General features: G+C 37.4%; 1 protein-coding gene across 3 annotated transcripts in view; it reads left to right on the top strand.

The window, feature by feature from the left end:
• LOC114651221 (cytoplasmic dynein 2 heavy chain 1) overlaps positions 1–16,300 on the top strand; it is a 462,099-nt gene that overhangs the window by 243,456 nt on the left and 202,343 nt on the right. For all 3 annotated transcript variants that reach the window (XM_051926883.1, XM_051926882.1, XM_051926881.1), the window contains one exon: positions 11,005–11,070. In XM_051926883.1, coding sequence (XP_051782843.1) covers positions 11,005–11,070 — 66 coding nt within the window. The remainder of the gene's footprint in view (positions 1–11,004; positions 11,071–16,300) is intronic.

Raw genomic sequence — 16,300 nt, 5'->3', positions numbered from 1 at the left:
CAAATAATGGAAAAGTGCCTGTACTCTCTGTACCAGTTCATACTGGCCCACTTCAAGTCCTACTTGGATTAATAATCCATTGTGTCTTATCAGACTTTAACATTTGCCTGTCTAGAGGTCACTCAACTTAATAGGACATGTGTCTAATCAAGGTGAACTGTCAGCTCATCGTTTCACATGTATATTATACTAACTGAAAATGAGCAATGTGTACTGTTATGTTGCCTTGACAATAATTTATGTTTATTGACATAGCTTAATGTTTAAGTCCGCTAAGTCAGGCATGTCAAACTGAGGGTCGCCCGAGGGCCATATGGGTCACATTTGTGTTATCATGAGGGCCACACACAGCAACTAATTGAAGTCATTTAATACAAATTATTGCAGAATATTTTTATTACTTAAACTTAGAAACGTACGATGCGCATACAAATGATTTAGCGGCTAGCCACATTCATGAATGCAAGTTAATGAAGTAGTTTAATAAAAGAAAAAAAACTACGTTTTAAACGGCAACATAGACATTGTACAAAAATTACAACAGTTTAAAATGAACACATTTATTTACAACTGTTCAATCATTTTTAGTGTTTGGTCCTGAGGCTTGACACCTCTTTTTAATGACAATTTTTGGTATATCTGGCTGAAATGTCTGTGCAGTTCCGACTTTGATCAGAGATGACAAGTGTTGATCAGTCAGCCTTGTTCTCTGAGACGTTTTTGTTAATTTCATGATGGAAAATAACTGTTCACACACATAGGTATAACCGAATATTGCCATAATCTTTGTGGCAGACTTTTTGAAGTTTTTAAACTTTTCAGGAAGGTATGAAAAGAAACCAGGTATCCCCACTTCGATATACTTTGCTCTGAGTGTAGAATCCGACTGCATTTCTAATAGTTCCATCTGCAGGCTTTCTTCTGCCTTGACAATATCAAAGGTGAATGGTGCTGAGAATAACGCAAAGTGGTGTTCAAAAGATGAGAAATCATGAAATCTTTCCTGAAATTCCTTTGATAACAATTCCAGGTGACTGTCATACTTAGCAAAGGTAAGTACAGACTCAGTATTGGCAGTGTTTTTCATCTCTTTGCACTTAGGAAAATGAACTAAATTTTCATTTGACAACTGTGACTTCCATAAGCTTAGTTTTGCAATGAAGCACTTGATGTCATCATACAACTGAGTGATGAGTTTGTTTTTACCTTGTAATTTCAAATTAAGATCAGTTAGTTGTGCAGTAATGTCCACAGTAAAAGCCAGATCCTGGTGCCAACTTTCATCTTTTATTTCATCTGTGTTTTGACCTTTCATCTCCAAAAACATAATTATTTCTTGTCTCAACAAATAAAATCTTTTCAGCACTTTGTGACTTGACAACCAGCGGACTTCTGTGTAGAATGGAACATCGGTGAACTGATTATCCATATCTTCCAATAACTGGCTGAATTGACGGTGGTTGAGAGTACTGCCTCTGATATAGTTCACTGTCTTTGTGACTAAACTAAGCACATGATCCAATTTTAAAATCTTTGAACACAAATTTTACTGATGAATAATGCAGTGAAAATGTGCAAATGATGAATCTAGATGTGAGTTTTCTATTTTTGTTCATAACTTGGCAGCAACACCATTATGTCTGCCAACCATATTCATAGCACCGTCGGTAGATAAACATGCAAGTTTACTCAAATCCAAACCATAGTCATGCAGAATCTGCTCGACTTTCTCAAAGATGTCCTGGCTTGTTGTAGTGTCATGCTTGGGGATCAGTTCAATCAGTTCTTCATAAATATTAAATTCACTGTCACAGGCCCTGATGAAAACCGCAAGCTGTGTTATTCCAGTGATGTCAACGGTCTCATCAATAGCAATAGAAAAATGTTCAAATCTTGATGATGCGGCCTTCAACTGTTGTTTCAAATCACCTGACATTTCATCAACCCGTTCAGCAACCGTGTTCCTGGTTAATGAAATATCTTTGAATAAGTGTGCTTTCTCTGGACACACAATTTGAGCCGTTTTTACAAGGCATTGCTGTACGAAATCTCCTTCACCGTAAGATTTCCCATTCATGGCTATCGTTTGGCTGAGTTCATAGCTTGCAGTAACGGAAGCAACATTCCCTTTCTCAATTTTCACAAAAAAGGTCTGTTGCTTTCTAAAGTTATGTCTCAAGTTAACCTTCAATTCCTTGAGTCTTGAAACACGCATTGGGCCTTCATATTTATCGTAAGATCGATGGTTCATTTCATATTGTCTTTTCAAGTTGTACTATTTGGGAGTGGCAATGCTGTTGCTGCAAATTAAACAATGTATATTTCCATTTACCGTTGTGCAAAAATACTGTAATTCCCATTTTTCTTGAAACACTCACCTTTCTTCGTTCAGTTTCCTTTTTCCCTTAGCTGGAGGAGCACTAGCCATTTTAAAGGGGATATGGAGCCCTAGCTCCTGTTAGGTTTTTTAACCTTAAACTAATCGATATTTTTTGCAGAGAAGTGGTAGGATTAGTCACTGCTCAATATGGCTATAAATATCCCTCGAACCATTCCAATTTTATTACATAAATAAATTCTCGCTACCGCAGAATCTACGGCAACTCGAGTGAACCAACCGTCACTCTACAATCAAAACAAATGCGTCCAAACAATGCGTTTACCGAGGCAGGTTGTTGACGTGGGTATGACTATTAACACCGCCTTTTAGCTAGGTCCTTATATAGAAGTCTTACAATCCGAGATCTATTTCTTTTGTACCGACACTTGGCATCTCTTGTTAGTAACCAGTTCGTCAATATCAGGCTTGAAATCTTGTGCTGCTGCAACTTTTATGAGGGATGAAAGGTGCTCGACAGTAAGTCTTGAGCAATGTGGGGTTTTTGTAGCTTTCATTAACGAAAACAATTGCTCACAAAGATAAGTGCTTCCAAACATAGACAGTACTCTTGATGCCAACTTACAGAACTGCACATACGAGGGTGGCAGGTAAGCATACAAGCCTGGCACACCAATTTCGTTGTATTTTGCCTTCAGAATAGAATCTGACTGCAGTTCAATCAATTCCATTTGGATATTCTCAGGCGCATTCTCAACGTTGTAAGAGTATGGGGACGTAAACAGCGCAAAGTCCTGTTCGTGTGAACTGAAATCACGAAAACACTCAGTGAATTCATTGCTCAGTAATTCAAGTTGGAAAACAAATCCTCCAAAAGTCAAATTTCACTTTACTAAGTTTACTTCAAAGTTTATATTGTAAAATAAGCCGATATGCAAAAACTCCTCTGACATACACTAATTTTACAAACTCAAAATCACAAAAATTTGTTAATAAACAACTCACCAAGTTCTCGTGTCTACTTCAGATCTTCTGCTGTAGTCTGCACTAACTGTTCGTTACAATACTAGCACAAAATTACATAAAACTAGAGCAAAAAAACGTGAAAATATGCAAGCTATTACTACTCGTGATGGTTAGTTCTGCCCAATGGCCAATCTCAGCAGCCCAGCCAGCAGTGTAGCCTGCAAGGCTGCTGCAACAAAGCACTTGAGTTGTGACATCGTGGCTCATTAACTTTGGTTAAGGCTCGTGGGGGGGTTGGGGGGCAGTGTCATGCCTAGGGTATCAAGAAACTGATGCTGCAGCTGCAACTAAACTAGCAGATGACGTTTCCGGTACCGTAATGCCATGGGAAAACGTGCTTTTGTCAGAAGGCTTGAGTAAGAAAAGTCAATAAGTAACGCCGAAGATGCAGAATGATTCAATCACAAACGATAGTAATCATTTTGTACAAGTTTAGTGCTAACTAGGATCTGTCATGCGGGCCGCACAGATTTCGACTTGGAATTGCTTGCCATTGTTTCTCCCATTAAGGGTTTCCTGCTATTTTCTGTACTATAAATGATAATATTGGATTTTGATCAGTTTATTCAAATATTCTGTATGTAGAATTCGAATTTCCAATTCTTGCATGGCTAACAGAAATATAATCCTCCACTGTGTCCTGTGTTCCAAATGTATGTGCCCAGAGAATATCCACACTAAATTCCCAAACCACCTTAACTATTTCCTCTCAATTCAGATACTTAGCAGTCTGATTCTGAAGTTACTCTGAATTGTTAAGCTTCAAAACCAATCATAGAGGCTGAATCCAGCAGCTCTGCACAAGAACCCTATTTTGCGTAGTTGTAATAACCTTCTCATTCCTTTGATCACCATTTAGAACACATGAACCATAGATGAAGGTGGAGATGTAGATTGGTAAATTAGAAGCTATGACTAAAGGTACAGCATTCACTTTATTACAACAATCTGGAAAATAAATTAGAAGCTATGTCTAAAGTTACAGCACTAACTTTATTACAACAATCTGGAAAAACATTTTGCAAAACTTCTTTCACTGATTTAGTTCTTTGAGTAAGCTTACCTTCATGCCCTCTCATTAACAAGACATAGACAAATGACATTAAGGTACACAGACCTCTGCTGCGCCAAAATCACAACTCTAGGCTATAAACTTAAGAAAAAAAATCCTTTCTTTTACAGTAGATCTCAATTTAATTTTTTTTTTGTTATTATGTTTTTATTAGATGAATTCCTCACTTATTCACCTCCCAATATAACACTAAATCTCTGTTTTTCTCACTTTCCTTTTAACAACCCGCCATGCCTCTCTTGAACTTTGCAGGTCAGTCCAGTATTGTTGAATAGTTGGCCTGTCATTGAATGCATGTCCTAAGATTCACACTTTTGTAGTAATGGTACGTTGACTGATGCAGCAGGTGGTGCATTCTTGAATATCACAAATAATATGACCTCTACTTGCATTTCCAGTTTGAACCTGGTTTAATAAAAGACTTTAAAACTCAAAGTACTGATATGCATCAAATCATGTGAATCAAATTGTGGGACACAAATTATTTAGTTCCCACTTCTGAGTTATAAATATTTGGCACAATCTCATTCTCATTTTCAAATCAACACAGAGAATTATTTTTTCAACATTATTAAAAATGATTGTAACATTACAAATAAAGTTATAAGAGCTAAAAAGCCATGCTCACGCTGTAGCTGTGAAGTAGTCATATGCCGTTGAGGTTTTAAATGATAAATTGACTATTATGTTGTTGAATTTTACAAATAATCCCAAGAATATTTTTTCCTTTTGGGCAGCATATGGAGTCAGTGGTTAGTGCTGCTGCCACATGTGCCTGGTTAATGTCTGCATGGGTTTTCCTCATAGTAGTAGAGTTTTCCTCTCATATCCTGAAAAAATGTGGTGGATTGGCAATTCCGTCGTGACACCAATTTCAATGAGTGTGTGTTTCCTGCTTTGTGCCCTGTGCAGCAGGAATAGACTTTTAACACCATCCCCAAAACTGTAAAATGAATTAAGTAGGACTAAGAAGTATATATTGTACAATATTTCCATCTTAAAGACCATGCTGTTTCTACACCATAACTCTGTCTAAACTGAAGAACATTTAAGTGTGAAATATGGCAGAGAATTAAACATTCTGCTTATTTTATGTTTTTATATAGATTAGGCTTCCACAATATACTGTGCAAGTGTGAATGTTTATATATATATATATTATATATACAGTGGTGTGAAAAACTATTTGCCCCCTTCCTGATTTCTTATTCTTTTGCATGTTTGTCACACAAAATGTTTCTGATCATCAAACACATTTAACCATTAGTCAAATATAACACAAGTAAACACCAAATGCAGTTTGTAAATGGTGGTTTTTATTATTTAGGGAGAAAAAAAAATCCAAACCTACATGGCCCTGTGTGAAAAAATAATTGCCCCCTGAACTAATAACTGGTTGGGCCACCCTTAGCAGCAATAACTGCAATCAAGCGTTTGCGATAACTTGCAATGAGTCTTTTACAGCGCTCTGGAGGAATTTTGGCCCACTCATCTTTAGCTTTATTTGAGGGTTTTCTAGCATGAACCGCCTTTTTAAGGTCATGCCATAGCATCTCAATTGGATTCAGGTCAGGACTTTGACTAGGCCACTCCAAAGTCTTCATTTTGTTTTTCTTCAGCCATTCAGAGGTGGATTTGCTGGTGTGTTTTGGGTCATTGTCCTGTTGCAGCACCCAAGATCGCTTCAGCTTGAGTTGACGAACAGATGGCCGGACATTCTCCTTCAGGATTTTTTGGTAGACAGTAGAATTCATGGTTCCATCTATCACAGCAAGCCTTCCAGGTCCTGAAGCAGCAAAACAACCCCAGACCATCACACTACCACCACCATATTTTACTGTTGGTATGATGTTCTTTTTCTGAAATGCTGTGTTCCTTTTACGCCAGATGTAACGGGACATTTGCCTTCCAAAAAGTTCAACTTTTGACTCATCAGTCCACAAGGTATTTTCCCAAAAGTCTTGGCAATCATTGAGATGTTTCTTAGCAAAATTGAGACGAGCCCTAATGTTCTTTTTGCTTAACAGTGGTTTGCGTCTTGGAAATCTGCCATGCAGGCCGTTTTTGCCCAGTCTCTTTCTTATGGTGGAGTCGTGAACCCTGACCTTAATTGAGGCAAGTGAGGCCTGCAGTTCTTTAGACGTTGTCCTGGGGTCTTTTGTGACCTCTCGGATGAGTCGTCTCTGCGCTCTTGGGGTAATTTTGGTCGGCCGGCCACTCCTGGGAAGGTTCACCACTGTTCCATGTTTTTGCCATTTGTGGATAATGGCTCTCACTGTGGTTCGCTGGAGTCCCAAAGCTTTAGAAATGGCTTTATAACCTTTACCAGACTGATAGATCTCAATTACTTCTGTTCTCATTTGTTCCTGAATTTCTTTGGATCTTGGCCTGATGTCTAGCTTTTGAGGTGCTTTTGGTCTACTTCTCTGTGTCAGGCAGCTCCTATTTAAGTGATTTCTTGATTGAAACAGGTGTGGCAGTAATCAGGCCTGGGGGTGGCTACGGAAATTGAACTCAGGTGTGATACACCACAGTTAGGTTATTTTTTAACAAGGGGGCAATTACTTTTTCACACAGGGCCATGTAGGTTTGGATTTTTTTTCTCCCTAAATAATAAACACCATCATTTAAAAACTGCATTTTGTGTTTACTTGTGTTATATTTGACTAATGGTTAAATGTGTTTGATGATCAGAAACATTTTGTGTGACAAACATACAAAAGAATAAGAAATCAGGAAGGGGGCAAATAGTTTTTCACACCACTGTATATATATATATATATATATATATATATATATATATAATATAATATAATGCCACTGTCACTCAGTATCTTTCTGGAGGTGTAGTCATGAGCATTTACATTAACCATGAAGAGAACATAGTCCAATATATGATGTTGGGTTCTTTGTGAAAATCTTTACTTCTTGAAAACATCTTGACATATCTCCCACTCCTAAAGGGATCAGGACTATCCTTATTTGACAAAATAGTAGTTTTTCCATGATAGAACAGAAGATTCTGTCTTTTTTCTTGGTGTACTACCTCCAGAAATCAAAATGTTCCCAAGTACAACCATTTTTTCAGTCTTAGATTGTTTTCTGTGGGTGTGTCTTTAAAATATTTACACCATTTTTTTATTTTTTAATGTAAGAACAGTAGTGTTGTTTGATATTGTATAAAAATTAGAAAGTTTAAGATTTCCATACTTGTTTCTTGGTACTTGCAGATTTTGATGGCATCTTCCTCACAGGTTAACTCTGTGTGTGTGTGTGTGTGTGCGTGTGTGTGTGTGTGTGTGTGTGTGTGTGTGTGCGCGTGCGTGCGTGTGTGTGTGTGTGTGACTGTGTGTGTGTGTGTGTGTGAGTTTGTGTAAAACAGCCACCGACTTGGAAATTCAGTGAAAGGTGCTTATGAGTTTAGCTTTTGTGTTAAATATGTATTAAATATAAAAGGAAAACCTTAATAAAGCTAACAATTTGCCTGCAGCACAGGTTTTTACTTGGGGTCGAAAATACAAAGAGTAAAGATGAACTTTGTCTAGTTTCTGTCATTTCAAGGGATGGAGGTGATGCTATGGTCTTCAGTGCCCATAGAAGATTTCACTGGAACAAATGTACTAGTTTCAGAACAAAAAGTATAAAGCAGTAATGAAGTGTACATATTCTTCAGTAATGTATAGTGATCAGTTAACACTTTCTTCAGTGAGACATTTTGCTTTTACATACTGTTTCTCATCTCTGTATCTGGATATACTAGCAAGTCTGTCATTCGTCTATGAGTTGGAGCTTTGCTGTCAAGTTTCAGTAAAAGGTTGTAGCTCAGGTCTGTGTCTAAGGCTGAAGCTGAAGTCTTGTGTGCATGAAAAGAAAAGAGGTCAATGCTACTTTGTTTTTCAGAGATAATGCTGAAAATTTGATGGATTAGGCTAAATCGGGAATACTTTATCAAAGTATTCAAATATTTGACATTAATTGTCCCATACATTGAGTTATAGTCTCTTGGCAGCAGTATAATGTTCACACTTTTTAGAAGTGCAGTTCTCATTGTCTCTTAAAAGTACATTTTGACCGCCCTGAAATGTAGACTTTTACTTCTTAATACATGACACTACCATACTTACTCTTACTTAAATTGCCATCATTTTAAAAATTGGATGGCACTCAACATATTCAAAATGTGTCCTCTCAGCATGCAATATAAAAATAAACCTGTGCCTTTTATTGATAACCATTGCAAATGCTCTGGCTATATTGGTGTGCATTACTTTCCATAGTTTTGTATACCATGCCCCAAAGCCTCGATGATTCCTTAAGCACCAAAGCTTGACCTGTCTGGAACAAATGCAAGCCAAAACACCTCCGAATGGGACTAGGAACCCCAACACACACATCAACTCACTAAGGCAGTTTAATTACCCACCATGTACAGTTAAGTCCATAAGGACAGTCACATAGTTTTCAGAATTTTGGCTCTATACGCCACCACAGTGGATTTGGAGTGAAGAAATAATTACATGATTGAAGTGTAGGCTTTCAACATTAATTCAAAGAGTTTAACAGAAATATGTGCCATTTAGGAATGTCAGCCATTTTTATACATGGTCCTCCCATTTTCCGGGGCTGAAATGTATTCATACAATTGACTGACAAGCTGTTCCATAGCCAGGTGTGAGCAGGTCCCTTATTATTTCATTAAATATTAATCAGATAGAATTTGCATTTGGAAGTTGTCACTGTGAACTGTCAATATGAAGTGGGAAGAGCTGTCCATGCCATAAACAGGCCATCATTAGGCAGAGAAAATAAGACGAGCCCATCCAAGAGGTAGCAGAAGTGGTCAAATTAACCATCTGGTACATTCTTAAAGAGAAGAAACACCCTGGTGAGCTCAGCAACACAAGAAGGCCTGAACAACCATGGAAGACATCTGTGCTGAATGATTGCAGAATTCTTTCCTTGCTGAACAAAAACCAATTAACGACATTTAGCCAAACCAAAAACTCTCTCTGGGAGGTATGCCTATCATTGCCAAAGTCTTCTATTAAGAGAAGACTTCACGAAAGTAAATACAGAGGGTTTACCACAAGATGCAAACCACTGGTAATCCTCAAGCTTAGGAAGGACTTATTAGACTCTGCCCGAAAATATATATATATAAAAAAAAAAACACATTTCAGTTTCGGAATGATTTTCTTTGGAAAAGTTCAGTATTTATGAGAATGATGGATAGAGAAGAATGAATATAGAGAAAAGAAGGAACGGCACATGCACTGTCGCATACAACATCATCTGCAGAACATGGTGAAGGCAGTGTTATGGCATGAGCATGCATGACTGCCAATGGAAGTGGATAACTACTGACAAAAGCTACAGGATGATTTCTGAAGTATACAGGGTTATACTCTCTGCTCAGATTCAGGCAGATGCTATAAAACTGATAGGATCTAGCTTCACAGTATTGGTGGATAATGAGCCAGAACATACTGTGACAGCAAACCAAATGCTTTCCAGTGCAAAGAAGTGTAAATTCTTTAATGACCAAGTCAATCAACTGACCTCAATTCAATTGGACATGCAAAAAAATCAAACCAGAAGACAGCTGCAGGAAAGGCCTGGCAAAGCATCAGTAGGTTGGAAACCCAGTACTTGGAGAAAGCCATGGGTTCCAGACTACAGGCAGTCATTGACTGCAAAGGATTTGCAACCAAGTATTGAAAATGATTGTTATATTCATGATTATGTTACTTTGTCCAAATACTTTGAAGCCCCTGAAAATGAGGATCCATGTATAAAAATGGCTGTCTTTTCTAAATGGCTCATACAATGTCCTTGTTAAATACCTTAAATTAAAACTACAAGTCTACATTTCAGTCACATTTTGATTGCTTCATTTGAAATCCATTGTGGTTGCACACAGAGACAAAATTAAGAAAATTGTATCACTGTCCAAATACTTGTGGATTTGACTGTAGATAATTTAAAAATTACAAAATGCCTGAGTCTGTGTAGTGTGTTATTGAATCTCTTTATTTGCTACTATTATGTTGCTTTAAGTTTTTCCACATTGTATATTCATTTCCTTTATATTTACTGTTTTTTTTTCTTTGGTTGGACTTTTGGGTTTTAGTGACTACCATGGTGGACTTATATCACGAGATGGACATTGGCAGCTATATGGTTTAGGGAATGCAGACAGAAACTAATTTAGGAAACTACACCAACAAGTGATGATACTAAATAAAATACTCTGTAAAATCACATTATAGTAATTGACAGCATATAGAAAAAAAAAATATTTTTTCCACCATCACTGAAGAAGAAGAAGAAGAAGCAGATGATGACAATAATCCTGTACTTAACAAAATAAATGATTATCGACAATATAGAACCTTAAAAAGTCATAATTTAAATCACTTTTATTGTGATATGATCTTACTATCTAGTCACTACTATAAGCTCAAGTCTTTGATTCTTGTTCATTCAGGTAATCTAAAACTGTCATTATATGACCTTTTATATAAGATTGGTGAATCTGAAATAAATATAAAAATCTTTTTTGCTACAGGCTGATCAACTTATGTTTGCTCTTCATTTTGTGCGGGGGATGCATCCAGAGCTCTTCCAAGAAAATGTAAGTTTCATATTTATTGAAAGTCAAGTTATTCCTCACGTTTGTCTTAATTTGTTTTTTGTTTTTAAATTATTTTACCTGTGCTGTTTAGAATTATGTCCTTTCTATACCTTATGTTAAGTCACAGAGTAGGCCATCGTGCTTAAAGGAAGTGGTACAGTTGCTTGTTTCATGTTTTAATATACTGATTAAAAGGAGGAGGAGGTTGAGAGAATGCTCTGATTACACCATGTTGCCGCACCCACCACACGACAAACCATCTGGATTGGGACCTAAGTGTAGCTGTGCAACAACCTCAGCACCACACTGGAACAGTCTGAGGTTTTTTACAGTGGCTGTAGAGTGAGTAAAAGAGAGATGGCAAAATGCATTTACCGTAATCCCTCCTCCATCGCGGGGGTTGCGTTCCAGACTCCCCCGCGAAAGGTGAAAATCCGCGAAGTAGAAACTTTATGTTTATATGGTTATTTTTATATTGTCATGCTTGGGTCACAGATTTGCACAGAAACACAGGAGGTTGTAGAGAGACAGGAAAGTTATTCAAACACTGCAAACAAACATTTGTCTCTTTTTCAAAAGTTTAAACTGTGCTCCATGACAAGACAGAGATGACAGTTCCGTCTCACAATTAAAAGAATGCAAACATATCTTCCTCTTCAAAGGAGTGCGCGTCAGAGAGAGAGAGAGAGAAAAAAGCAAACAGTCAAAAATCAATAGGGCTGTTTGGCTTTTAAGTATGCGAAGCACCGTCGACCAAAGTAGCTGCGAAGAAGGGAGCAAGCATTTTTCAGCATTTTTTAGAGGAGCGTCCGTATCCTCTAGGCCAGTATGCGAACAGCCCCTCTGCTCACACCCCCTCCGTCAGAGCGAGAGCAAACAATCAAAAATCAATACGTGCTTATTGATCTTTTAAGTATGCGTAGCACCATGCGGGAAGCATATCGCTTGCAAAGCAGCCACATGTAAGCCCAGCAAAGAAGGGAGCATCTAGGGGTGCGAACAGCCCCCCGTGCTCACAATATATTTGAGGAGTTTTATTTAATACATAATACGCGCTGTGGTTGGGTAGCTTCTCAGCCATCTGCCAATAGCGTCCCTTGTATGAAATCAACTGGACACACCAACTGAGGAAGCATGTACCAGAAATTAAAAGACCCATTGTCCGCAGAAATCCACAAACCAGCAAAAAATGCGCGATATATATTTAAATATGCTTACCTATAAAATCTGCGATAGAGTGAAGCCGCGAAAGTCGAAGCGCGATATAGCGAGGGATTACTGTATTACAATAAATTGTTGATCATGACTCTTTCAGAAAACATTGAGTTAACAATTCTGTGGTAACATAAATCCAGTATTAACTTCAATTCAGTGTGCAAATAAGGCATGTACTGTATATGTATATATTGTTATCCTGTTATAAATGTGTATTCTCATCTTTTGTGTTCATTTTTACAAACAGTCCTTTTCAGCTAAACCTTTCAACATTGTCAGTTAATTCTTTTTCCATATTAGTCTATTCAATTTGTAAAAAGAAAGCTGCTTAGTGAAATGGTATAATTACTATGAACACTGAATTTTAGCCTTTTGTAGACTGGTTTATCTTGCATACTGTATGCTTGAAGGACAAGGTTAACACTAGAATTCCTGAAGCCTACAAAAAAAATCCCGGCCCACCTTAAATCCCTTCACACCTCTACCATCAGCATCTTTTGTTTGTAAATGCACCGATCAGCACAAGCAGAAAGCAGCCTGCTGTCCCATCCCCGCCTTGACGGAGCTCAGTTCACGAGCAAAAGGTCTCCCAGCTCAAGCCAAGGCTCCTTATCTGCGTGTGGGATGCCTGGAGTTGTATATGGTAAATAATACAGTATATCATTACTTGGAATACATGCATTTCTGTGTGTTCCGTGCCTACAAAGATCTGGGTAACTGTAGGATGAAAGGAAATGCAAGAAATGCTGAACACATACCTAAAGCAGAAACTTTTTCCATGTTATACTAATAATGAGAAGAAGTTTATAATGTGTGAAGACTTATTCCAAATACCAAATAAACACATGTGTTTTTATTCAAGAATATAACCAAAGGAAAAAAAAAAAGCATTCAATTTACATGTGGCTGTCAATGAGATAAAAACTCAAGCTCAAATGTCAATCAACAGGGAGTTTACATGTATTCTCGAATGGTGTACAGGCAACAACTCAACAACTATTGCTTTTTAACCCAAAGGTCCTGGGTTCGAGATTGGGTACTGCGTGTTTGAGTAGTGAGCTGCTATTATTATTATTATTTCTACAATATAATAAAAACATACATTTGATTTGAATCAGCAACACCTGGTGTAAATTTTGGCTATTTGTAAAAGTTAGCGCTTGTTTTTTTTATTATTTAGTTTTATTCTCTCAGTGACATTCATGTGGTACAACAAACTTGCCTCTCCCTCTTTGAGTTCATGACATTTATCTGCATTCTTTTCGCAAGAGCAATGCTGTAGCTGATGCCTGCTCAGAACTGTTTGTTGTAGCAGCAATTAAAGATACAATGTCCTGTGACCACTATCAGACTGGACAAAGTCAGAACCGTAGCAACAGACATCTTCTTCACAGCGCTTTCACCAGCTAATAGGCTGCTGCACTCTGCTTGGCACCATAAAGTAAAATGTGACTTCCACCTGCAGCTAAAGTCACTTCAGTACGCAAGCAATTTGCCACGTTAGTGTTTAGATCTGGCAGCTCTGTGCTGATGGTATATGCGCCCAAAAAGAAGAATCCTTCTTTTTGGATTCTCTCTTTAACAGCACAAATCTGCAAAATAATAGACCAGACTCCGATCCACACTTATTTGTAACATTTAGTTCTTGAAAAAAAATAGCACGTATTTATAATGGGGGATAGTACATACTGTAGACAATGAAATATTGTTTTGTACTGTTCTTGGGAACATAAGTTTGTTAAACATCCTCTGTCATGTTAATAATAAGCCCTTTCACATTCTCCTAGGTAATATTCAGTTGTTAGTTCCTATTAAAATCAGTTTGCAAAAGATTTACAAAATTGGTTGTGTGAAAAAGATAAATTGAATAACATTTTGTTTTCTGCTTTAATTAACCCCCAATTACAATAAGGTAATCAGTAGTACAGGAGCTCCACATGGGACTGTTCTTTCTCCTTTCCTCTTTACTCTCAACACATGCAATTTTAGCTACAACTCGGGAACATGCCACATGCAGAAGTTCTCAGATGACACTGCCATTGTCGGGTATGTCAGGAGTGGACAGGAGGAGTACAGGGGTCTGATAAATGGCTTTGTGGGATGGTGTTGGTTAAACCAACTGCTGTGGAACACTTCCAAAACCAAGGAGATGGTTGTGAACTACCGCATGACTAGACCACCACTGAGACCTGGCTGTACTGAAGGGGTCAATGTGGAGTGAGTCAAGACCTATAAATACCTGGACTGGTCAGAGAACACAAACACTCTGTACAGGAAAGGGCAAAGCTGGCTCTATTTTCTGAAGAGGCTGTGCTCCTTTAACATATGTAAGAAACTCTTGCAGATGTTCTATCAGTTAGTGGTTGCCAATACTCTCTATCATGCTGTGGTGTGCTGGGGTAGCTTGATGAAGTGAGATGCTGATTGTATTGACAAGCTGATCAGGCAAACAGGATGTGGTTGGCATGGAAATGAACTCTATGGTGACAGTGACAGAGAGGTGGACACTGTGCAAGCTGCTATCTATTATGGATCACCCACTATACACCATAGAGCCATTAAACTCTTTGCAACAGGGGCAGGGGGTGGTTGAGTTCTGGGCCTGATGCACCTTCTCTGCTCTTGTGGGGACCACCTCATAAGCTATATTAGCTATTAGCTATCTGATATATCATTAGTTGGTCATCACTGTATAACCTTTTTCATAATGTGTCACTTTAAACATGTTTCCCTATCAGCATAAGCCATGTCACTTTATTTTATTTTAATATTATATAACTTCAGTATCTGTCACTTTAATATTATGTGCTTCCTGCCACTTTGGTATTAGTAATATTTGCACAATTCCAATTGCACTGGTATTATCATATGCACCATCTACATTACCCATATTAGACTGTAAAATTAGTACTTAATTAATGTTTTTTTGTATATTGTGTACTTAAATGTTTGTATCTAACTTGGTATAATTCCTGGCTACTGGTACTCTATCTATCTATCTATCTATCTATCTATCTATCTATCTATCTATCTATCTATCTATCTGTCTGTCTGTCTGTCTGTCTGTCTGTCTGTCTGTCTGTCTGTCTGTCTGTCTGTCTGTCTGATCACTGTTCAAACAATGCAAAATAAAATACAGAGAAAATAAATGACAAATGCACAAACCTGTTCTTCATGTTAGCGGGACATTTTTTTTGCTTTGTTATATTACTGGCTACAATTCTAATATATTCAAGTATATTTTGATTTTATTGATTTGCATACTATACCCACAGAAAAGATATATATATATATTATTAATAATTACGTTGTTTACTAAATTTTTAGACACAAAGCCAGTACCTTATGGAATCAATTATTTTCTGTTGACTTGGGGGAATTCTACATCTGAATTCAAACTAGATCCAAAAATAAAAGGCCATAAACAGGTCATAAGGTCTAAACAATTCTTATAGTTGTACAAAACAATAAATCACTAAATGAAAAAGTACAAAACAATAAATCACTAAATGAAAATCATCATCATCTTCTTCTTCTTCTTTCAGCCCATTAGGGGTTGCCACTGAGGATCCACCCATCACCTGTATGTACTCTCTCACCACATCCATAAACCTTCTCTTAAGCCTTCCTCTTTTCCTCTTGTGTGGCAGCTCTATCCTTAGCATCCTTTTCTCAGTATGCCCAGCATCTCTCCTCTGCACATGTCCAAACCAAAAATCTCGACATAAAAATGTTGCTAATAATTAAGAACAGTGGAGAGAAAGAAATTACTTTTTCTGTTTAAATTCTTTATAACATGCTACATGGAACTCTTTCATCGTAAAGCGTTTTTGTTTGTTAGAGTGGTGTTTAGTCATGTCTTAAAATTCTGGTTTTATCGCTTAATTGTGCAAGTAGCGGCTGTGCTAGGTAGGTCAAATGCAAAGCCTGCTTCAGTAGTCAATACACTCTTTTCACAAAGTTTTATTAGTTTAGATACTATGTTTTCTAAACACATATTTATTTTTCTTTTGCC

This window comes from Erpetoichthys calabaricus, chromosome 4, assembly GCF_900747795.2.
Source record: "Erpetoichthys calabaricus chromosome 4, fErpCal1.3, whole genome shotgun sequence".
Taxonomy (NCBI): Eukaryota; Metazoa; Chordata; class Cladistia; order Polypteriformes; family Polypteridae; genus Erpetoichthys; species Erpetoichthys calabaricus.
The sequence above is the reverse complement of the archived record's forward strand: the minus strand, read 5'-3'. Positions and strand labels throughout refer to the sequence as shown.